Source organism: Dermacentor silvarum, chromosome 1 (genome assembly GCF_013339745.2).
Source record: "Dermacentor silvarum isolate Dsil-2018 chromosome 1, BIME_Dsil_1.4, whole genome shotgun sequence".
Taxonomy (NCBI): Eukaryota; Metazoa; Arthropoda; class Arachnida; order Ixodida; family Ixodidae; genus Dermacentor; species Dermacentor silvarum.
The window spans coordinates 187,093,750-187,117,773 of record NC_051154.1 but is presented as its reverse complement, the minus strand read 5'-3'; the positions used below and the strand labels follow the sequence as shown (position 1 = coordinate 187,117,773).

The window sequence follows — 24,024 nt, the reverse complement described above, 5'->3', positions numbered from 1 at the left end:
CTTGGCAATGGTGACGGAGCACCGCGGGTAGAGTGTAAATGGGGGAGTGGGTCCAGCGGACGCCTTGGCAAGCGCCGAGGGTGAAGCAAAAAACGCGGAAAATGTGGTGGAGCTGCTGTCGCCTTCTTCCGAGTCTCCGGCCAATAAACATTGGCTCCGGCTGTTTCGGCAGCGCTCATTGGCTGAGGCAAGTTCACGGGCTGAGTAGCTGTCGTCTGCTCGACGCACCGTTGTCGGTGCGTCGTTTGTGTTCTTTCCGCCGCTGTTTTTTCATTTTATTTAGAATAGATCAGTGGGGAATAATCTCAGTGTTGCCACCACCGAATATCTGCCTGTCAAAGCTCCATGCAGCTGCGGTAGGGTCTCCGATGCGTCCGGCCGGCAGTTGGGGCCACTCATTCGGGAGAAAGCGACGGTGGCGCCACCAACTTTTCCATAAAAAAAGCCTCAGCGGGGAGCCTGCGTTGGACACACTCCCCCAATTTAGTATACTCTACCACGGGTATGGGTGACATATTGTCGCAACGTCAAAAACAGAGGTCGCACAGCCCTGATCAAGAGGAATAGCAGCAGGTCGCCTTTTTAATACAGTGCGCTACTGCGGCTTCTTCTTCTTCACCACGGCTTGATAGAAAGGCTCATGCCTGCTCGCATAGTCCTCCACTTCATCGGAGTACAGGTGCAGCATTTGCGTCCCTCCGAAGGAAGCATCGTCCCGATGCGCAACTTAAGCATATGAGGGTGGTGTACAAAGGCTACAGAGTAACACCACAGAAAACAAAACTACAAAAAAAAAAAAAACTACAGAAAAGAACAAACGAAACTTAGTTCGACAGATACGGCTTCATCCGCACCACATGCACCACTTCGGGTGTGTGCTTGCGGCGACTGGAGCTACTGTCACTGTCAGGAACGACCTCATAGGTCACATCACTCAGGCGTCGGATCACTCTGTACGGCCTAAAGTACCGTCTTAGCAGTTTTTCGGAAAGTCCACGATAGCGTATGGGTATCCAAACCCATACTTTATCGCCAGGAGTGTAGAGAACGGACCTGTGTCGAAGATTGTACCGTTTTGCATCTTGGTCTTGCTGATAGGAGATACGTACGCAGGCAAGCTGTCCAGCTTCTTCGGCGCGCTGAGTAAATTTGACAACGTTGGTAGGTATGTCGTCACACTCGTGCGGCAGCATGGCATCTAACGTCGTCGTGGCTTCACATCCATGGACCAAGCTGAAGGGTGTCATTCGAGTAGTTTCTTGTCGAGCGGTATTGTATGCGAAAGTTACGTAAGGCAAAATCTGATCCCAGTTCCTGTGTTCCACATCGACGTACATGCATAGCATGTCTACGAGGGTCTTATTAAGCCGCTCAGTTAGTCCGTTGGTCTGGGGATGGTATGCGGTTGTTTTCCGGTGGCTTGTACCACTTAGTGTGAGAACCGAGTCAAGAAGTTCTGCAGTGAAGGCAGTTCCCCTGTCTATGATGACTACTTTTGGGGCGCCGTGCCGAAGGACGACGTTTTCGATGAAAAAATGAGCCGCTTCGGCTGCTATGCCCCGCTGCGTAGCTTTAGTCTCCACGTAGCGCGTCAGGTAATCGGTTGCGACAATGATCCATTTGTTGCCGGCTGTAGAAGTTGGAAATGGGCCCAGGAAATCCAATACAACTTGGGTGAAAGGCTGTCCCGGTACCTCGACTGGATGTAAGAGACCTGCAGGCTTGCTGAGAGGTGATTTGCGTCTTTGGCAGTCGGCACATGTTTGTACATGATGTTCCACAGCAGCGGGTAGCTTTGGCCAATAGTACTTGCGTCAGAGTCAGGACAGTGTTCTCGTGTAGCCTAGATGACCTGAGATGGCTTCATTGTGGCATGCTGTTACTATTTCTTTTCGAAGTGATGCCGGTACGGCAAGCAGGTACGTGCTGCTGCTGGCAGAAAAGTTCTTCTTATAGAGAACATCATTCCGCAGACAAAACGACGGCAGTCCCCTGGCATAGAGTCGCGGGAAGTCTTTACTTCGGCCTTCCAAGAAATTAATGAGTGGGAGCAGCTCTGGGCCGTGGCGGTGCTCCTGTGAAATGGTGACGGTGTCAACGACTCCCAAAAATGCAGCGTCCACGTCCACGTCATCGGTACCTGCGGGCGCGACGGGTGACCGCGAATGGCAGTCGGCGTCGGTGTGCCTCTTCCCTGATTTGTAAATTATGGTTATGTCGAACTCCTGAAGCCTAAGACTCCAGCGCGCCAGACGGCCAGATGGATCTTTCAAGTTAGTCAGCCAACAAAGAGAATGATGATCGCTGACAACCTTGAATGAGCGGCTGTACAAATACGGGCGAAATTTGGTAACGGCCCACACCATGGCGAGGCAATATTAATGATCACCGTGATACGCAATCCGCAAGCTCAAATTGTGATTTGCTCCATCGCGTGAAAGCTTTATTATTGGCTTCTGCTGCGCTAGGTCGGCTGTTAAGCTCAGGTCATCGTGATCGAAGTTCTAGTTAGCTGGCACTGCGTGCACTATTCGCTAACTACTAAATGCAAAGTGGCGATCCGTAAAGTGGAGAATGGGTGACCATGGAGGGGAGAGGAGAGCTTCAAAATGCAAGGGTGAGGAGAGGATGGGGCTCCTTAAGAGATAATGAAACTGAATGATGGAGAACCTGACTGTAAGGGTGGCTTGCGCACGCGCTGAACAGAACGCGAAACGAACAAAGATCTCTGATCGCATCCCAGGTGGGCGTTGTCTGCTGACCGCTTGAAGCACTGGCCAAACTAGCCAGAAATACTACTAAAACATGCTTCTTGCTGCTGGAAGTTTTGTAGCTGCTTTGAGCCAGCATGAAGAATACTTCGGGATGTGTTTTATGGTGCATTTGATTTACCTAGGTGTTGATGTTTCTTTTGTAATTCTCATCATGTGTTTTGTAGTGTACCATGTGAAAGAAGAAAGGTATCTTGAAATTAGACACATGCTTTTGTTCTCCCATGAGCACAAATGCTACAGAATTTCCACCAGAAAACATTGTATAGATGACATGCCACCCCCAAAAATTTGTCTTGTTATTTTGCGAATACTCTTCTGATGACAACTGCACAGTGACAACTACTGTTTCTTCAATCAACATTCTAAACACTTTTTAGCGGTAATCCTACTACCCTACCACTCATTTGGCCGTGTCTAAATAAGAAAAGGTGGCACTTTAAAGCCCATAAGCTCGGTATAAAGCCTAACAAAACCAGCCGTATAGTAACTCAAAAGCTGGGCTTTGCGGTACAGGTACATGTGGCCCATGGGCAGAATGTGGGTAGCATCAGGTGCAGAATTGTAACCATTTTCATAACCCTTTTTGTCACTCGCATGCTGCAGGGAATACACAGAAAAGAACGAAAGAAAAAAGGGTCAACGTGATTTACCTTGTTAAACCTCTCTAGATAGAGGTCATCTCCAAGAAGTATGTATGCTTTGAGGCAATACTCATAGTAGGAGTCAATGCCAGCCCCAACGCCACTGTCTGCAAAATAAGCCGCCAGAGAAGTTCGAATGAGTACATTTCTGAATACTATACAGGGTGTCCCAGCTATCATGCAGCACGATTTAAAAAAAGAGGAACGGCGTTACGTGAAGCAAACCTAGTGTGTATTGTTTCCAGTACAGTGGAGTTTCCGCCAGAAATTTTTTCGTTACTGAGATTTAATAGGTAATTGTAATTAATTATCTACCGTAAAATTCCGAGCAAGTGCCCCCACCCGTGCAAGAGCCCCCCCCCCCCCCCCTAAATTCACTGGCAATTTCGAATTTCCGCGCCGTTCCGGGAAAGCGCCCCCCCCCCCCCCCCCCCCCCCCCCGCTTCCGCACCAACATTGGCCTGCCACATCCAGTCCACGAAAATAATGGCAAATTTGGCAAATCGCACCGATGCGCATTGGGGCGCCCCGATGAGCCATTTATCGAATCATAGTCGTACCTGCGCGCCCCAGTGGGCACACGAGTGCATCGGGGCGAACTGCAGCTGGCGGTCTGTACAGTAATAGCTCGATGATACGATCACGGCTAATACGAATTCCGGATGATACGAATTTTTCTGTGGTCCCGGCCGAGCCCCATTACTTTGCAACGTGCTAGAGAACGGTTGTTACGAATCGATTTTCAGCCTGCGTCGGTTGATACGAATAAACGCCGCCCCACCGACGGCCGTTAAAGAGAACAGCGCGCAGTCACGCGCTTTTTCTCCTTCTCTTTTGGTGTGGAGGCGCGGCGCCGGACAGCGCGGACTCCGCGACTGGGCGCGAAGAGTTTGAAGCGGTGGCGCTTCAAGAAATATATGCTTTTTACGTACATGTGCCTGAGTGAGTTGACCTCTGACTCTTTAATTTAGCTACAGTCGAATCTCGTTAATTCGAACACGCTTACTTCGAACATACCGCGTACCGACAATGCTCTTAGCAGCGCGCCAAATAACGCGGCGGCGCCTCCGACCGGCATTGCTCCGACACCGCCATAGAGCAAAAGCTCAGAAGAGACCCCTCAATGCCGCGCGCGAAGGAACGGGGAAAAAAAAAAAAGAACCCGCGGCGGAAATTTCCCCCTCTCAAATTGCAAGGTCGCCGTTTCTGCATCGCGCCGGAACAAGCGTGTACGTGCCGACTAGAGTGTTCTAGACAACCGTATTCTAGCACACACTAGTGCCGACGTCTCAGCCACGCGGATAAAATGGCAGTGAACCCTTCTCCTCTATTTTCTAGTCACATGTTGACCTTGCACGCTGCAGCAGCAGCGCAGAGGGAAGCAGCGGCGGAGGCACAGTCGGGCCAACGAAACTGCCACGCCCGCAAACGCTCGCTTCCCGATAACGGCAGAAAACGAAACTTCAGGGGGCGGCTAAAATAAGCTGGCGCCAGCACGGCGGCGGGCGCGCACGGAGATGTGCAGATGTGCGCACGGAGTCGAAGGTGAGAGAGCTACGAGGGAGTTGAGAGGGAGGGCGAGAGGAGCCACCGAAGCGGCGGAGTTGACGCGGCCATATCCGCTTCCCTGCCGCCCTCACCTTCGACGGTCTCCGCGCGCACCCGTGTGCCGGCGCCGCCCGCTCGCTCCCTGAAGCTTCGTTTTCTGTCGTTATCGGGAAGCGACCGTTAGCCGGCGTGGGCAGTTTCGTGGCCCGCGCTTGCTATGCGCTTGCGCGCCGCGATATTTCACGACTCGCACTGTTCGTGCATCGTGCTATGGTGCACGAATACTTCAAAAATACGTCCTTTTAATTCGAACAAATTTTCGGGCACCTTCGAGTTCGAATTATCGAGATTCGACAGTAGTTTTAATTGTGTTTCGATGATACGAATTTCGGCTAATACGAATATTTTTCGTGACCCCGTGAGATTCGTATCATCGAGCTTTTACTGTAGTTCACGGACCGCCGGCCGACGGCGAGATCTGCCTCTCGCACGGCGCAGAGGAGTTCCCTGCGGCACAGCGACGTGACCATTCGGCGATAGAGGAGTGGTCGTGGCTCTGGCATCGCCGGCAGCTTCACCGCTGCTAATCACTCGCCACCGATATCGTCGCTAGGCCTTTTTCAGTTCACTTCGAATCTGTAGCAGACGGCGCTTCAGCATGAACCGCCGACGCTCCCAAGCAGCAATGTTTTGTTACCGCCGTGGCCGCTTTACCCTCTCCTCGCAATAATTTCACACGATGAAGTAAACATGCTGATATTTGCGGCGCCACCAGCTGCGATACGAGCATGGCCGAGCCGCGGTTCGCTGTCCGCCGTTGGTAGCCATGCACTGCAGCTGAGCTTCACTTGTATCGGAACTCTCATTAGCGCTAAACGTTTCACCGTGGACATATGGTTTTTAATAAAGTGAACATTACGCGTCACTTTACTCTATAGCGGATATAATTTTGCCTAGAATAGAAGCTGCATAACCAATAACCAATGTTCGTGTCGCTGGTCGCGGCAACGCGCCGGTGCAGCGTCGATGCGCTCTTTCTGTAGTTCTTTCGGTGGTTTTGAGTAACGGTGGTTTTGAGAGTGATAAACACCACTAACAAATCTTTGGCTTAATAAAGTTCATGTTCAATAAAATTTTAATGCTATTCCCACTGCGCTTCTTTTTTTTTGCGGGAAAATTTTGTCGCGGCCATCTTGAATTTTGGTGCCGTTCCGGGATAGCGCCCCCCCTAACTTTGCCGGTAATTTCGACTTGCTCAAGGTGGGGCGCTTGCTCGAAATTTTACGGTAACTCGAGAAGTACTGTCCTAATTATCAAAGTGTCAATGAGAAAGTTGTAGAGCACCATGAAAAACTACCGATACAGTTTTCTGTTGCTCAATACGTGCTACATAAAAGTGTTTTTCCAAGCGTGAAAGAAGCCCGCAAATGCACGCAAAGTGCCTCAGGCGGCCAGTCGTGCGGCAATTCTGCGTGTATTCGTGGGCTTCTTTCACACTCGGAAAAACACATTTATGTAGCACGTATTGAGCAACAGAGCTGTATTGGTAGCTTTTCATGTTGCTCTACAACTTTCTCATTGACACTTTGATAATTAGGACAGTAATTCTTGAGTTAGATAATTAATTACAATTACCTAATTAAACCTCTGTAACGAAAAAATTACTGGCGGCAACTCCACTGTACTGGAAACAATACACACTAGGTTTGCTTCGCGTAACGCCGTTCCTCTTTTTTTAAATCGTGCTGTGTGATAGCTGGGACACCCTGTATATACAAAAAAGTTCAACAATTTACACACCGAGTGCTGAAGTCTCACAAAATGTTGAAGGTGATGCCCACTGAGACAGTAGGCCAGTCCCAGTAGGTGGCAGTCAACACTGCCTCCAAGGATAATCGCACGTCTCTACCAAGCTCACTGTTGCCTCATTTTCACTAAGCAGATCATGCATTGCTGTGAACAGGCAGCAGACTGCACTGCTGTCTAACTTGTCATGGAAGTAGTACCATCTCTGCTCACCTCTACGTATCCAGTCACCATTGTGAATATTAAGGACAGTGCCCATGAGATCACTTGACCGGTGTCGCTGCTGCCACAAGTAGTCCATGGCAGCCCGTGCCTTTGCCTGCACATGCCACAAATGCAACACACAAGAAACACAATATGAAGCATACTTCAGAATGACACAGCATGTCTCATGTTGCCTGCACAAAATTTAAAAGTTGTAAAACTGAATCTACTTCTCACAAAACATAAATAAGACTGACTAGCCAAGGCGCTATATTAGTTAAGGAAGAACATAACATGACCCACGCAGACAACTGTCAACTAAAATAAAGTGGCTCAGCTTGTGACACATGGATGGATGGGATAGACACATGGATGACACACAGATGACAAATAAACTAATGCATCCGACACCATCATATTCATTGGTTCATCTATCATCATGCGCAGCATGGAACTCAAGAAAAAAACTCAATTTTATGGTGCTTTCAGCAGTGAAGCTCGAATTCAGAGGTACTTTGTGACAGCCCAGACGGGGAAGTATATGCTAGGCATTTTTCTTCTGAGAAGGCTACGTTATCAGCGATGTCGTTTGGTTTTATTGTAGGTCCTACACTCTGAAAACTGTTTTGGTTGAGGGTACACACTGAAAAAGACATGGGCCAAACATTAACTAATCGTTTCTGACTTGGCATGTGTAGTACAACAGGTGCCTAGAAGTGCAAGCTAGAATATTGTCAGCTGTAGCTGTGCACCATTACATCAGCACTAACTGCCAGTGGCAATTGAGTCAGAGACTTCCCACATGCAACGGACTACAGCGAGCAGCAGTTTAACTGAAATAGCATAATGGTTTGCGGTTGTCAAGTGAAAACTAGCAGAGTAAGTAGAGTCCCCACTAGTTTGCCTACTGGCTACTGTAATCACTGCGCTACTGGTCCCTGCAATCATCTTCAGTCTTCAGCATACAGACCGCATGCTAATTTAGCATGCACGTTAATATAGTACCATGAAGCACATACAAGGCTTATGGCATAATATGGTCACAGCACCCAATGTCCTGATGGTGTAGTTTGCTAAGTGTCATTCTCAGAATCAAAAGAACGAAAATTAAATCCCAGCATGTGCAACTTTGTTATTTATTTATATATTCATTTATAATGACACTTAACATCTACAATGCCAAACTTTTTTTTGCCTGCCCCCCCCTTACAAACACTTATAGATACTTTCAATATACAAGATACTGCCCTATATAAAACAATGAGTGAAGTAAGCTCCTGCTGACACAGACTGTTATTGTGGAAAAGCCAGCATTTATAAAGTCTCATATGCAACATGCACACAAGTGCATCACAAGAACCTCATACAGGCTTTAGCCTCTAAAAGCAGAAACTGCCTTGCATTCCCTGAACATGCAACAACACAGCTGTCACAATCAATAGCACTTTAGGGGCACATGACCTTATCAGGTGCACTGAACCGCACTTACAATGAAATGAGCAAGGTAAACACAAGCAGCCTTTTTAAGGCTGCTTGTGCTGCTCCTTTACCTCAAAAACAGGTTCCCCAGTGAGCCTGCTCAGGGCAGCAAACTCTAGAATCATTGTGCCAGCACACGCTGTGCATGTCTCATGCACTTGTCCCAGCTTGGGTGACTTCAGGCCTAACCGTAAATTTATCTGTAAAAGGAAGAAAAAGAGAAATATACAGTAACATGGTAATGAAATTGGTCAGCTTGCACACATCTTAATCATGAAAAAAAAAAAAAGGCAGAAAAGGAAAAAAAAAAAGACCATGAGGAGAAATGGAATTGCAGTTAGAAAACCACCAGTTATGACCATGTCTATTCTTACTGTCACCTTTTTCAGTGATATACAACATGTAACATACTCTGGCTCCCACATGGTTCCAGAACCACTAAGACAGACTGTGTTTACAAGAAACCTTTGAGATGCTCTGTATATTTTGTTCTATCAGCATAAATTAAATGTGAACAATAAAAATAAACAACAATAATGCACTTCTGCATTTAAATGCTTGCCAATATAGGCGACACTGTAGTGATTTCTTAGTGGATGCAGAGCTCTGAGGCTGTTATGTTTAGTGACTGGCTACACTGCATTGCCACATTGCATACAAAAAACATGAGGCGTTCCTATTTGTTTCTTTCTTATTTCGCTTTAATTTATGCGAACATTTATCAGTTTAATGCCTTTTCTTTCTTTGTAAGTACAAATAGCCAAAAGCAAGTGTTACACAAAACATTTTAGAGGGAATAGGTTGCGAGAAAAACCTGAGAAAGTGAAAATGTTTAGACTTGTTTTGTAGGAATTCCTAGTATTGAATTGAAAAGCAGCCCAACATTTGGGCCAGAAAAATGTAATGATTCTTAGGGAGGAAGACCCCCAGGCTATTTTTATTCTCTTCTGTTGCCTCTCCCATGCCCCTACACATGTGTAGCCAAGAACATGGCGCAGCCACTTAAAGTCCTCTGAATCCTGAACACGACGGCATGACACTGCCATTCACAGCTGCAGCTGTCAAGAAAACGGCTCCAAGTTGCATGGGCCAATTCCAGAGCCTGTGCAATACTGGGCTGACCCACATCAATTATCGTTGCTAAATCACAATGCATAGTAATGTTATGTGGTGCAATTGATGTGCACAAACCGTTTTGCAACGCTTTAGGATGCATTTGGACTGTTTAGGGTTACTTTCTGCATATATTTGGTGCTGGAACAGGCTCTCTTTTCTAAGGTGCATGAACGAATCTCGAAATGCAATAAATGTTACATATAAACTCGCACCATGATCCTCCCGTGAATGTCACCCATATTGGCTCCGCCAATAAATTCATGTTCAGGCCATCTAAAGGACTGCTTGCTATCACCACATGCATTATCACATACATTGCTGCTGCTCCTGCTTCTCTGGCTATCAAACACCAAATTATCCTCAGTTCCTTTACCTCCATAATGTAGTGCTACTAAAAGAGAAACTATGCCTCTGGCTTGAATGTCAACAGCTGATGCTCCCATACAAAGATGGTGCTCACAATTTTTGGGGGCTCTTCAGTAATAATGGAAGAGGGGGGCACTTGCATTTGATAACACACCCCAGTTAACCATTAATCTGATTTTATGCTAAACATTAATAGGCCAATATTTCTTTTGCTATTCTATGAACCCTTTGAGGGTCAAAGAGGTAAATATATGGCGCCGTGAACAAGTCCTAAATGATCGATGCCGTATGTTTACAGCGCCTTCTTTATGTTTGAAAAAAGCGCCAATTTTTCAACTCTTAATTGCCCAGCAAGTGCTGCCACCCTTCTCTGCCACCCCTCGTCTGGATAAAAGGATTTCTTTTTTTTAACAAAAAAGTGTTTTATGCTGGCTTTCACGAATGACTTCCTGCAATGGATGTAACGTGCCGCTATCTAGGAGGAGTGAAGCGAAGTACTACATCGTGACACTAACGAGCGCCAACAGGGAGCGCTTCGGTAGTCACAGCGCAGCGGAGGCTCCAATGCGGTGTAGCCACAGAATAATGAACCAAGTGTAAATGGCTTCGTGACTTTGTAAACTCGTCATTTTCAACCAAGTACTGTGTAACAAATAATAAAATAAACCTTATTAAAAGTGTCCGATGGCAGAATTCAAACCCAGGACCTCTAGTACAGAAGCCCGACATTGAAACCATTACGCCACGGACGCAAGCACCGACATGCGGCTTAGAACACCCTTATCAATTTCTCACAGGCAAGTTGAGACGCCTGGCGTGTTTCAGCGCCGCTTGCCGACACGACGCCACGCGCAAAGTAAACATGCAACGCAGTCGCTGTCTCGCAAGTCGTGTGCCTTTCACTGCAGCGGACCGTGAGTCCATCAACCAAATATGCAACAGCTTCTGTGAAGACACGTTTCACTTTCGTGTTGTACCAATTCCTATGAAAGAGGGATCAACTATAATTTTTTCTTTTTTTTTTTGCTCCGTAGTCTCTTGGTTATCATTCTACGGCTTCTTTAGGCTGGCGTTTCAGTGACTGCTCGCGCATCCACGCATGCACGGGCACACGGCGGTTAGTTTTGGTTTCATCTCGCAGGCGGTTTCCGTTTGCTGCACTCGTAAGCACTGATGTCTACCTGGTTTCTAATCTTTCAAAGGGCCACCGTTGGATGCTAGCTCATTTATTGCTCAGAGGGGTGCAATTACATCTGTTTACAGGCGAGTGCTGGTACAGTAAAACCTCGTTAATTTGGATTTCACGGGACCGAAAAAAATGTCTGAATTACCTGAATGTCAAATTATCGAGGGTATCCAGAAAACAATAAGCAAATGCCGACTACGTCAAGGCGCCTTTATTTAGTGGATGAATAAGCAAATACTGTTGCTATTTTGCACAAAAGCAGAGTGGAAGGTGGAATTCTCGTCATCTCGTGACTCATTGGCTCTTGCAGCGGCCATCGAGGCCTCGCGCCTTCATTTGCGACATACTTTGCACTACTGCGCGCACATCCCGATCATGTTTTCGCCACTGAGCTGATCGCCAACAGATCGTCCATCCAACGCGATGTAGCCAGTGTTCTTCATCCTCGACAGCTTTGTACCGAGTCAAACCGAAACAACTGTTTGCCGCAACTGCTGCAGAGGAAACCGCGGCTGCTATTGACGCGATTATGAACAGCGTGCTGAAGGCACGCGGCCGACGCACGCACTGAGCCAGAACGAAACTACCGTTTGCTGCAACAACTGCGGACGAAAGCGTGGTCGCTGTCCATGCTATCATTGATGGCGACTACGCAGCTTTTTTGGCACGCGGCCGATGAGAGTACCGAGTGAAAACGAAAATTCTGTTTGCCGCAACTGCTGTGGAAGAAACTGCGCCCGCTATCGATGCGATAATGGATGGCGACTACGCCATTATGAAAGCCCACGGCCAATGCGGTGTTATGCGCGGCAGTAAACACAGCAATAAAGGCTTTAAAGGCACAAAGCGTTCCGGCGTTGCTGTCATTCATGTACGATTTCCGCTGATGATTAAGGCGACGCGGACTCAGCCGCTTCGTTTCGGTTGGGCACTAGCGCCGTTCTTGCTCTTTTGCGTCGCACATTTGTGGTGCTCCTCGCTCGGCGAGCTCCGACAGTTGTCCGAATTAACTGATGTGCAGCCAAATACGTCCGAATTAACCAGAGTTTGATTGCATTGAATAATGCATACGCTGGCCGGGACCAGGACTAGTCCGAATTATCTGATTTTTCCAAATTAACGAGGGTCGAATTAACGAGGTTTTACTGTATATACAAACAATGTCACCGTATACGCACGATGCTGCCATGCCTGCGTTTTTTTTTTCTTGAGACTTGAGAAAACCGATTGCCCCTCGTTGGCGATTGCATGGAGGAGTACTGCAAATTTCTGACTCGTTTCATTTTTCTGATGGGCGCATGACCATTGAGTTTTCTTGTGTATGCTAACATACACGGTTTGATTACACTATGAGTGTGTGCGCCGGTTGCTCTGCTGCGAGTCGAGCGGTGATTCCTCCGATGCAGATCGGAAACCTAACTGAAAAGTGACCAAGTGCCGAATTGGAATATACAGTGGAATCTCGATGATACGATCACAGCTAATACGAACTTCCGGATAATACGAATTTTTCTGTGGTCCCGGCCGAGCCCCATTATTTTGCAACGTGCTAGAGAATGGTTGTTACGAATCTATTTTCGACCCGTGTCGGTTGATACGAATAAACGCCGCCCCACCAACGGCCGCGAAAGAGAACAGCGCGCAGTCACGCGCTTTCTCCCTTTCTCTTTTGGTACGGAGGCGCGGACGCGGCGCCGGACAGGGCGGAGCCCGCGACTGGGCGCGAAGAGTTTGAAGCGGTGGCGCTTTTGTTGCTTTTCCCCATGCAGGCGTTGGGAAGCGCGGCCGCTGCAGCGAGCGAAGGTTCATTCGGTCTTTCGCTTCAACGGAAACCGAGCGGCGTAAGAACAGCGCATACAAAGGTCTGAGCCGTGTGGAGATCGCTTTCAAGATACGGTGCGTGCGATAACACCTACAGCCGGCGCAAAGTACAAGAACGCATTTGTTGGCAGATTAGAAGCTGCTCCCCCCCCCCCCCCTCTTTCCCTCCCGCGCTGCCTTCCCGCTTTGCTCCTTCGCGTGGCAGATTGCGTCGCCAGTTACCCTTGCGCCCGGTTGCAAGATACGCATTTGGTGCTGCAGCACAGCGTCGCCCCCCTTTCCCTCCCATACCCCCCACGGCCTTTCGCGCAACGGAAGTTGCGTTTGCTCTGGGCTGTGCGTTTGCGAGTGAAAGCGCGTCCCCCGCGCGCTTTCACTCGCACATACGGCGCGGCGACGATTTTATCGCCCTTGGACTCATGCTCCACGTCTCCCCATCACCCTCGTTGATCTCCTCTCCCATCGTTGGGCGCACCTCGTTGAGAAGTGTGCTCGCTACTGCCCTTGTCAACGAGATTTTTCCGCGGAAGCCGGATTATAACCGGTATTTCGTCTCACGTGGCTGCATTCTAAGCGGTATGCATATACATGGATTTCTATTGGAGGGTAAACGGGAGTCGGAAAAGGCCGCGTTGTAGCCAGTTCTGCACTATTAACGGTTACGTTACAAGTGGTGTATAGGCACCGGGTGTGGGATGAATTTGGAACGGTGGCACCTATATGTGGCTGCGCCGTGAATGTAATGGCATGTGGCAGCCGGGCCGCGCGCAGCAGGCGCTGCCGTGAAACCAAGTCTGATCAAACATATTGCGTTTTTGGGTGCACCAACAGTTACTGAAACATGACTGAAGCCGGTTAGGCCATTCAATTCAATCGTTGTTCATCGCGGCATCGCGTTTTTCAGGCGGAAAGTCTGTGTATGTGCGGTCTGTAGGCAACAGCGTGTACAGTGCTCAGCAATTGAAACGCGATACTCGAATCACATGGTCGCCAGCGCTTTTTGCACTGACTGTAAGCGCTGGGGACGCCAAACTGATGCATTGTGGTGTAGAGTGAAAGCGAGAACCTTCGTAACGCATTATGACTGCATTTCGTCCCACGGCGCTCACCTGTGGCGTGAAAAAAAAAAAAAAAAAAAAACGGCAGCAGCCGCGCGCTGCCAGCGCTTCAATCGCTGGGCACTGTACATTTCCGACGCTGATTTGCTATGGTCTAGTTGTTAACGTTAATAAAAGAGCAGTTCATACGCAAGAGCTTCGTGTCCCACTTGCCTGTCTTCGCCTCCGCAGTGTAACGGCTGCGGAGCTTGGGCACCGAAGGCGAACACTCAGATTTGTTGTCATTTTGCCGTCTTATCAGTGTATCAGCCTTCCTTTTAATGTACATTTTCCTTCCTAGCAATTCCCAACTCTGGTTGAGTCCGGCAAATGACTGTGCTGTGCATCGATGGCAAACGCCAATGCAGTGGCGTGTTCACACTCGCCACCACTGACGGCTCCCGTCGCGCTAAGCTATATAAAATGGGCCATGACAGAAGACTAAGCTAGTTTATAAGCAATTGAGAATGGGGAAGCATTGCAAAGATAAAAGAACTACAACGGACAGAGAATGACTGACACATGTGCGATCGGCGAAGCAGCTAAAGAAACAGAATAAGGAAGATGTATGTCTTCTTTTTTTTTTCTCTGTCCATAATTGTTGTGTTCTTCGCCTATTTACATGATTAAATACGCGAGAATGTTAACGCACACAGCAAAATAACATCTGGAATATAACTGCTGGAGTTCCACGTCTTAGCTTGCCGCGGTGAGCTCCGTTCGCGTGGTGCATTTGCATCGCAATTTGCGCTCGTTTTCTGCTTTATATACTACCTGATGCCACGAATGTGATCTGCCTCGTACAAGTGACGACCTTTCTCAAAAGCAGACACACAAAAATGCGTTTTCCGGTGCGTCAGCCCTTAAAACCCGCAGTGCCGAATCGCCGGAAGCACCGAGCGCCTTCGTCCCGTCCTCTGCTTCACATGCCAGTGCTCTGACAGGTGCCGTTCGCGGCGCTGTTCGCCAGCATATGACCGGCGCGCCAGTGGCGCCTTACAACGGCCGCCCAGTGCCTATACTGTAAATGCTCTTTACATGCGTGTGCCTGAGTGAGTTCACCTCTGACTCTTTAATTTAGCTAGCTTTAATTGTGTTTCGATGAGACGAATTTCGCCTAATACGAATATTTCTCATACTGCGTGAGATTCGTATCATCAAGATTCTACTGTATCTATTTCAGTGTATCTGCTTTTTTATTCGAAGTATTTATGCAAGTCTATCTGTATTCAGGAATAAGCAATGCATGTTTACCTTCATAAAAAATTATGGTAAATTTTGGTAAATTGTAGTAAATTGGGTCGCATTTGGCAAAAAAAAATTGACCCTCAAAGGGTTAAGATCCATTTGAACGATGTACAATGGGAGCAGTACCTGCTCAGCTGCCTCATATAGCCGCAAGCCATACCTATATGGAGCAGGTTATACTGAATTTGGTTTGGAACAGAATGAGCAGATTTCAGAGGCCAACCTTACCCTAGGGTGTGGCACGCCTGTGGTGGTATTAAAGGCTGGCAGTAACCGGTAGCCAAGCTCCTTAGCCATGAGCAGCAGGTCGCCTCTGTACCAGGTCATGAGACCATGGCGTTCCTGCAGGTATGAAGCCAGGATGTGACCACTCAGGAGGCCCCTGCATAGGAGTGCATCGAAGTAGGAGACCAAGGTCACCAATGAATACTCTTTGCAACAACAGTACAGTGGAATCTCTTTGATACAATTCTGCATGATACGTTTTTCGGGATAATACGTTTCTTTTTATTTTCCCGATAATACAATTTGGTTGGGTAATACGTTGCATAATACGATTGTCGGATGATATGCGTTATTTACTGGTTCCCGTGAAGATTGTATCAATGAGATTCCACTGTATTTGGAAATCATAGCTGTATAAGAAATTGGAAATCAAAGCTAAATTCTGTGGCTTTACATGCCAAACTAAAATATGATTATGAGGGCAACTATTGAGCAACTCCGGATCAATTTTAACCACCTGAGGTTCTTACATGCACCCAATGTACAATACCATGACAGTTTTTTCATTCCGACCTCATTGAAATGTGGCCACTGCAGCCAGAATCGTTCCCGTGACCACGAGCTCAGTAGTGTAATGGCATAGCCACTGAGCTACCATGACGGCTATAGTTGTATAAGAGACTGCAGGTTGATATGAGAGCTACGGCTACTGTTGCCACATGTCATCCTAAAAAATTAGACAATGATGCAGCCGTAACCATGAAGCTTCACCAAAAAGTGATCCCAGGAATCCGCCGGACCAACTCACAGAGGCCTTTGCAATATCGCTTGAATGCGTCTTTGTTTGCGTGACTGTACTCATCAATGACTTGGACGTTGGTATCTGGCATGGGGCGAACATATTCTATCCTTGCGTGGTGAATCGAACCCCCCAGATCTTTCAGCGTATTCTTTTCCTCGTGTGTAGTTCAACTGGCTGGCATTTTTGTATAATAGGTGCAATAAATATAGTTTTGTTTTTGTTTTGCACTACTATGTCCTTTGTTCCTTCAAGCACTTAGACCCCACAATATATATATAATGTGGCCTCTACCACAGGCGGACAGGTGAACTTTAACTGTGCTGCTTATGGCACAAATGACACACTCTCTTTTTCTCTCCCAATCTTCACACTGGCACATATGTTCAGTTGCTTATGATGACACCATGTGCATGCATACACATAATTCAATCTTGAATTACTTGACATGTAGCACTTTTTCGATGGAAATAGTGGTAGGCTCAGCCCACAGGAATGTGCTACTACTAGTTCAAACTTTCCAAGAAAACAAAATTGAGTGAAAAAAATAATTAATGGAGTCAAATTAACAAAAGTCTACTGCAGAGGCCTTTGGCTTTTTAGGCTAAAATCCATGCAAACGACATGCAAAGTGGAGAATTTTCTATGACACATATACAGTGAATTGCTTACCCAACCATTCGGATATTGGTTTCAAATACAGATACGACAATGTCACTGTCAAAGCTGACATCCCGGATCACAAGTTTAACAGCCCTTTCGAATTCCTCCATGTCACCTAATAGCTGAAAGAGAAAACAAGGCTTGTATTATACAAATTATTGAAAGTTTATAGCACTACACATACACACATCACAAAAGAGGAAACATGGCATTTCCTTTTTTTTTTAGGAACCGCTTCATTTTTATAACTTTACTTCTTGGCAATAAGTGTCAGTTCAAAAATTACTCAATCACACAATTTACATTTATCATGCACAAGCAGAATCCATTTCCTGTATGGTTTCTGTCACAAAGGTTTATTGAAGCTCGCAGGGAGAATACTTGAAACGTTCAACAGCCAGTTTCTCTTAACACTTAGCTGCAGAAACAAGAGAGTTACGAGATGAATTATGCATAAACTCATCGAACTACCAAGCCAGTTTCCCTGTACAGTGTGAACTCATTAAGACTTTGCAGATGATCCTTTCATCACTTGGGCTTTCTAGCACAGAGGTTAGATGTGGGCAGCCTATATGTAGGGCTCCGTGTTTTCGGATAAATCCGAAAAAATGCGATTTTAACGGCCAATATGACCCTGTTTTGTTTTATATCGAAAGTTCTATACTATTCTATGTTCTAAGCAGTCATTGATACATCGGCCGGTTTGGCCAATATAAACTTTACATCACGTCAACAGTATCACGTAGACCACACCCATCGCACATTTAACAAAGAGTTAGTTGCGCATGGAGTGAGAGATGTATGACCGCTCAACGATTGTCACAGACCTTCATGGATAGTACGCTGCTGTCGCTGAAAAGTGGAGACAGACAGTTGAGAGGAACCTTTTCGATGCACTCCAGTACGCCAGTGAATTTTTTTGGTATAGTGTTCAAATTGTGAATCTAAATGTGAAGCATGAGTTACCCCGCGCATTCGAAACCTATGCGCTGATTTTTAAGTTAAGTGTTTCTTGAAACTGATGACATGAGCCAACTCATGAGTGATTTTGCGAACTATCAGAGCTAATTAATCAGTAACATTGTTGAACCCCTGTCGCTTTGGAGACTTCACACTGTCCAGTGGCCAGTGCTTTCTCGCTGCGCGCAGAGTCTTCTAGCGCAAACGTTGAAAGGGCATTTTCAAAGCTGAGAGTCGTCAACAGAAAGGAGTGTGCTTCCATCAGTGACAGCAACCTCGTAAAGTATGATTGCATCTATTACAACAAGCTTTAAGGTTGTAATATGCACAAACATAGGTGTTTTGCATTCAAGTATTTGTGCTTGTGTGTATATGTGTTTGTGCGTTCAAACCTTCCAGACAACACAAATTCGCTTAGTGTGTTCTGATGTTTTCGTGTTCAGATATCATTTCATCTAAGATTTTAGAGTATTCAGAATAATGCAAAACTAAACTCCAAATTTCGGAGAATTGGGGATTTACGAGGAATAAACTCCGAATTTCCGCCAGAAAATAAACTACGAAAAACACCCTCTGAAATTCAAGAAAAATAAACTCCGAAAACACGGAGCCCTACCTATATGACAAACATACATGTACTTGCCATATGCCAAAAGGCCTGAGTACTGAATTCAGTCTCCACTCCAAGCATAGGCCATAGCAGTGGTATGTAAACAGCCACTATGTGGGGAAACTGGCCAGAAACTTCACAAAGAGCCCATTGAAGTTTTTCCACTGATACTAGCGTTGAATAATCAAATACTCAAATAATTACAAGTTTACCACATAACACCACTTTAACAATTTATTCTTATGCTACGTAGGGGCATGACAAGAGAATTTCAAGTATGTGTGATCACACTTGGAGAAAAAAAAAAAAAAAAAGGCAGAAAAAAAAATGAACTGTAGCAGTTCAAGGGATGGTGAAAAATAAGAAAAGAAAAAGTGCAATGCTGTTAGCCACACCATCCCTCTGGAGGCAGCTCGAACTATAATGTCCAGTGCACAAGGTAGGCCATTTTTGATATTTTAAGCATTCCTGAATATCCCAACTGGCAATCTCCTGTGCCCTTAACATTCTGTCTCATCCCTTTTTGAATGTAGGCAAGCAAGGCTTTTGATGGATGCCTTGCTTTAGATATTGGCTTGCAGTGCTACCGCTCTGTCAGTTATTTTTACAATGAAGCTGGTGCACAGACGTCATTATAAGTGTAAGGCAATCTGAAGGCCTTGTGCAAGTTTTGTTGGGGATCTTAAATGCTTGTACTATAAGAGAGTTTGCTTAAAGTGGGGTAGTTATAAGTGGGCACAACTGTATATGGCCATTAATACACATAAAATGGTCTTGAAGTGCTTGTGGGGTTGCAAAAAAAGAGGCCATGCAATGCCTTTTATGAAAGACGTGGAATGTGCTTGGTATGAAAGGACGTTTCCACATAAGCCTTTTCCAACCAAATGTTTTAGAATGATTCTTCTACAAATATAACTATCAGCAATAAAATGCTGCCTTTGTTATGCCCTTGTGGCCTTCCCCTCCTTTTCATCTTTTATATTTTACTTGAAACTGTTCTGCCATGCCCATACAGAATTATGCTTCCCATGCTCAGCTCATAATTGTGCCCTGCTCTGAGACTTCAGGAAGTCACATGAAACAGCAGGCACCCTTTCGAGTGAAACTGTGGGTACACTGCTGCATGCACTAGGAAAACGTTTGGCTCAGGCATTCATGACAGCACTGTCTAGAAACTTTACTTTTATTGTTTTATTTAATGAATTGCATTTATTCTGAGATGCAATATTTAATCATGTTTATCTTGTGTGTTCCATAAGTGCTGCAAGGTCCCTTGAATTAAAAGATAGGTCTTTCGTGCCTTCACCCGTAAAAACGCTTCATATAACGAAAGCAGTTTCAAATATTCTAAATTTTACATGGCTGCCAGAAACTTGTTGTACTACTGCGAACAAGCAAAATGGGCAGAGTACAGTGAGTATAGTATGCAAACATTATGCAGCTTCGTGGAACAAAAAGAAATGGAGTCAAAAACAAGAGGTGTGCTAAGGTGAGACATGTGATGCAAGAATACTAAGTTGGCCAGTTGTCCATATTTCTGTATTATACCGCATAGACAGACTTAGACAGCATTACAAGGCTAGATACCATATTTGCATGTATACAACACAATCATGAATGCAACAAAGGAGGTATTCCTGACGATTCAGAAAATTAAAAATTATACTATAATTATACTGTGAATGAACAATTCAAAATGCATAATGCACCCATGCAGGCAAGCACCAACAACAGTGCTTACCTGTGCAGGGCCAACTGCACATGCATGGCGTGTAGATCAGATTTTCGATTGCACTATGCTGATTGATTCGTGGGATTTAACATCCCAATGCAATACTGGGGCTATGAGGGACACAATAGTGGAGGATTCTGAATTAATTTTGACCACATGGGGTTCTTCAATGCACACCTAAATCTAAGCACATGAGTATTTTTGCATTTTGCCTCCCTTGTGACTTCGCGCTCAACAGCAGAATCCTATAGCCACTGAGCCAGGTCAGTGCTGGTCCTACAGAAGTTTCATTAAAGAGGATTCTTGACAGCTTTGCACCATTGATACCTTCTCCACATTTGTCGCACTAAGCTGATCTCTCACTTCGTCACAGACCCACAAACCCTCTCACACATGCACATGTATTTTCCCCAATACATCTAAAAGTTGACCTTTCTGCAAAGCTCACTTATCTGATGGTTGATTTGCCACATTTAAAATTGTGAACTTGCGAAAAACAAAAAACTGCACAGTGACCATGATTCTGCATGTAACACAAGGAGCAATCTCAGGCAGAGAATTACAGGAAGAAAAGGCAGCAAAACAGATGCAAATACAGTACTTGGAGCTTATTAGGAAAGCTTGAGTATAAGTGAGACAATATGTATGCACACACACACACGTGCACACAAAATTTTTTTTTTTAAATATGGGCAAGCATCAAATGTTTAACATCTGTTGTCTTTTTGTCTCCCGTTTTATGACTTGTCCATTAGCATACAAGGTTTTATAATAAGCATCATGCACTGCAACCAGCCAAGTAACACACTAAGCTATGGCATTTGGGATTGTTAGTAATGCATAAGCAGTAAGTATAGTGTATGAACATGAGGAGTGGTGAACAACACACAGCGTGCCTCATAATCAGAACTGGTTTTGGCCCGTAAAACCCCAGAAAGACGAACAACACACAATGCTGAAAGTTGTTTACGATTCCCTGCTCATTCTTTGCTGTTGTATTGTCCTCTTCAAAAAAGGTCCATTGTGTCCTGGGTATAGGTAGACAGAGCGAGAGTTTACTACTAAATTTTTTGTAGTAAGCTAAAAATTTAGTTTCTTCAGCAGGTGGAGGCCATGATGAGTAAGAAATCCTGAAACGCCAATTATAGTCACTGCGGAGCTGCTTCAAGTGACAGAGTGGTCAGCCAAGTTCCCTGCGGGCGATGTCATTAGGCACCACTCCTGAGTTGTTTCTGATTCAAGCATGTAGCTGTTATCGAAGCCGAATTCAGTCAATAATTGAGGTTGAAGATGGTTTTATTAACAGTCTTAGAAAACAGAAGTAAAAGAAAGAACGTAAATTTGGAATGAATATTTTGACTTGTCTGAAATGTTGTTGTTTATGAAGTCATCCTTACGTTTGCACATCCGGTAAATGTGTTCTTAAATGCTTTAAATGAAGGTGCCAAATGAATAAATTCATAATAAATTAATCCATAACTTTTGTTTTACATGCCAGAAACCTCACAAAGATTTGGTAAAAGTAAAACTATATATATATTTTTTCTGAACATAATGTTTTGAGTGAACATGTAGAATATTTATGTCAAAATAAAGCATGTCATAGGCAACCCATACCAAAACTGTCATTCTCCCAGTTGCTATATGATAAAGCTATTGCATACAGCCACATTTTTATTCTATGTTACCTTGAGCAGGTGCCCCAGCATTCAACCTGCAATTACTCACCCTGATACAGACTGAACAATGCACACCACAGAAAACACTTTTTCCTTGCAGAATATAATTTAGCAGATAGTCATATATAAAAACTTAAAACGTACATACTTACATGATTCTAAGCACTTAAAAGTGCGCTACACAGAGTAGAGCAGAGCAGAAACATTTTGAGAGGGTGCAAGTTTCAAAAGAACTACAAACACATCTCTTCCATTACAAGCAGCAATGTCATATCCCTTCCTTTGTGGCACTCATGGAACAGAGAATGTTCAATGTGCATTGCCAACTGTGTTCAGTAACTTTTACTGACAGCATGTATAGGCAATGCAACACCACTTGCATAGCTTGTACAAATACCACTCTACAGAATTGAACACATTTTATTTCCATTTTAGGCATAAAGCACTCTTTCAAGTTGGTGTTTACTAGAGATTGCGTTAGCAGTTTCTAAAATAGTTCACAGGCTCAATAAAAGCAAAATCAAGGTGCCTGTGTGTTCGTCCCGAGAGAAATTTTGGAATTGTTTCTACTTTTTTCAGCTCATATGCTGTTTCCTGTGTTTATCACTGAAGTACACTAAAGGGAAGCTGTGGCTTTATGTCTAAATACATTGTCGCAGTGGAAATTTTAATTACAGTTGTCGTTTACTTGGAAGAGGTTGCACAATGATATTACCACTCCCATATCTTGACCTTCATATGGGGAAAGAAAACAAGTACAATACACTTCCATTAAAACAAACTCAATTAAAACCAAATTGTCAAGACCTGAAAAATACTGCTGAACCACTTGACTGGTTTCTTACAGCCCTAATACCAGAAAAACTTACTTTATATAGAACACTTTTTCAGTGAAATTTCTTTTCCTAGACTTTCAAACTGCAGGTACAACTATATGTTCGCCCATGTTGGTTCCCCAAATGTGATGCAGCTATGATAGGAAGAAATGACCACTAGGAAAATGTCAGCAGACAAGGCACTCTGCAAGCTTAGAGCAAATCTGGCCTTTGGTCATCATAGTTGGCTTCAAACATTTTTTTAGCAACTGCTTTACAGCATGCAACTACTGGCAACCACAGTAAACCTCAAGGGAAAAAAGGAGCGAAAGTGCCCTGCTGTTCAAAAGCCTTGTTGTGGCGCACTTTCGTATCACACTGCCATAATGATGTCCTTAATTATGACTCGGTGTGGATAAGCAACACATTATGGAATTTTGTGGTGCCGATAGCAAGTGTTGAAAACTGTTGTTGCATGCAGCACTGCACGTGCTGAATGGGCATTCATGAGTACACATGCAACATGCAATCTGGTAATGGCTGCTACTAAGACATTTATAGGAAATAAATGAAGGAAAGCTGTTAAAATAGCAGTAGAAGAGTTCCTTCGTGGTTTCAGTCAGCACTGGCACCTAAACCACGCAGCAAAACGTGCTACAGAATAATGTAACATTATTGTTACCTATGTTAGGCTAAAATTGTGTGTTAAGACAATAATATTACTGTAAAGCTGCAGCTTGACATACAATGCTACTGTTACACTTTAAACATTAACAGAACATTTAGAAGCTGAATACAGAATACTGTTTTAAGTAAATATATTTTAGTATGGTTCAAGATCAGGTTACTACCAATTATTTATGGAAGTAAAAACAGCATTAAAACACTGCTGAAATATTCTAGACGGCTCTGGGCAAGCTCAAGGGCTTATGTGTGCTGTGTTCTGTGGTTAAAATTAGCTGTCTATGCTAAATAAAATTTAATTAACACATATATTCACTTGTGACTTCTAAACCGTACTGATCTACATGGCATTTGTAGCCTCAATACTTACTGAGAAAACTTAAATTGTTTTCATTGGAACTTTTGCAAGCCTTTTCACCTTAAATTATATACAAGGACGTTCAAATGTAATGTACTTGTAATGTACTAATGTACTAACAGATAAGTTTGGGTTGTATTGTTGGCTGTAGTTAGTGTCTTTGTTGCACTTCCATTCACTGGAGGCTGTTAGCATTGTGTGCACTCCCAATTG

At 44.9% G+C, this 24,024-nt stretch overlaps 1 protein-coding gene across 1 annotated transcript in view; it reads right to left on the bottom strand.

Annotated features, from left to right (window-relative positions):
• LOC119436524 (ER degradation-enhancing alpha-mannosidase-like protein 3) overlaps positions 1 to 24,024 on the bottom strand; it is a 118,470-nt gene that overhangs the window by 89,493 nt on the left and 4,953 nt on the right. The window contains exons 5-9 of the mRNA XM_037703393.2: positions 16,983 to 17,095; positions 15,515 to 15,668; positions 8,524 to 8,652; positions 6,983 to 7,088; positions 3,425 to 3,522 (exon numbers count right to left, since the gene is read on the bottom strand). Coding sequence (XP_037559321.1) covers positions 3,425 to 3,522; positions 6,983 to 7,088; positions 8,524 to 8,652; positions 15,515 to 15,668; positions 16,983 to 17,095 — 600 coding nt within the window. The remainder of the gene's footprint in view (positions 1 to 3,424; positions 3,523 to 6,982; positions 7,089 to 8,523; positions 8,653 to 15,514; positions 15,669 to 16,982; positions 17,096 to 24,024) is intronic.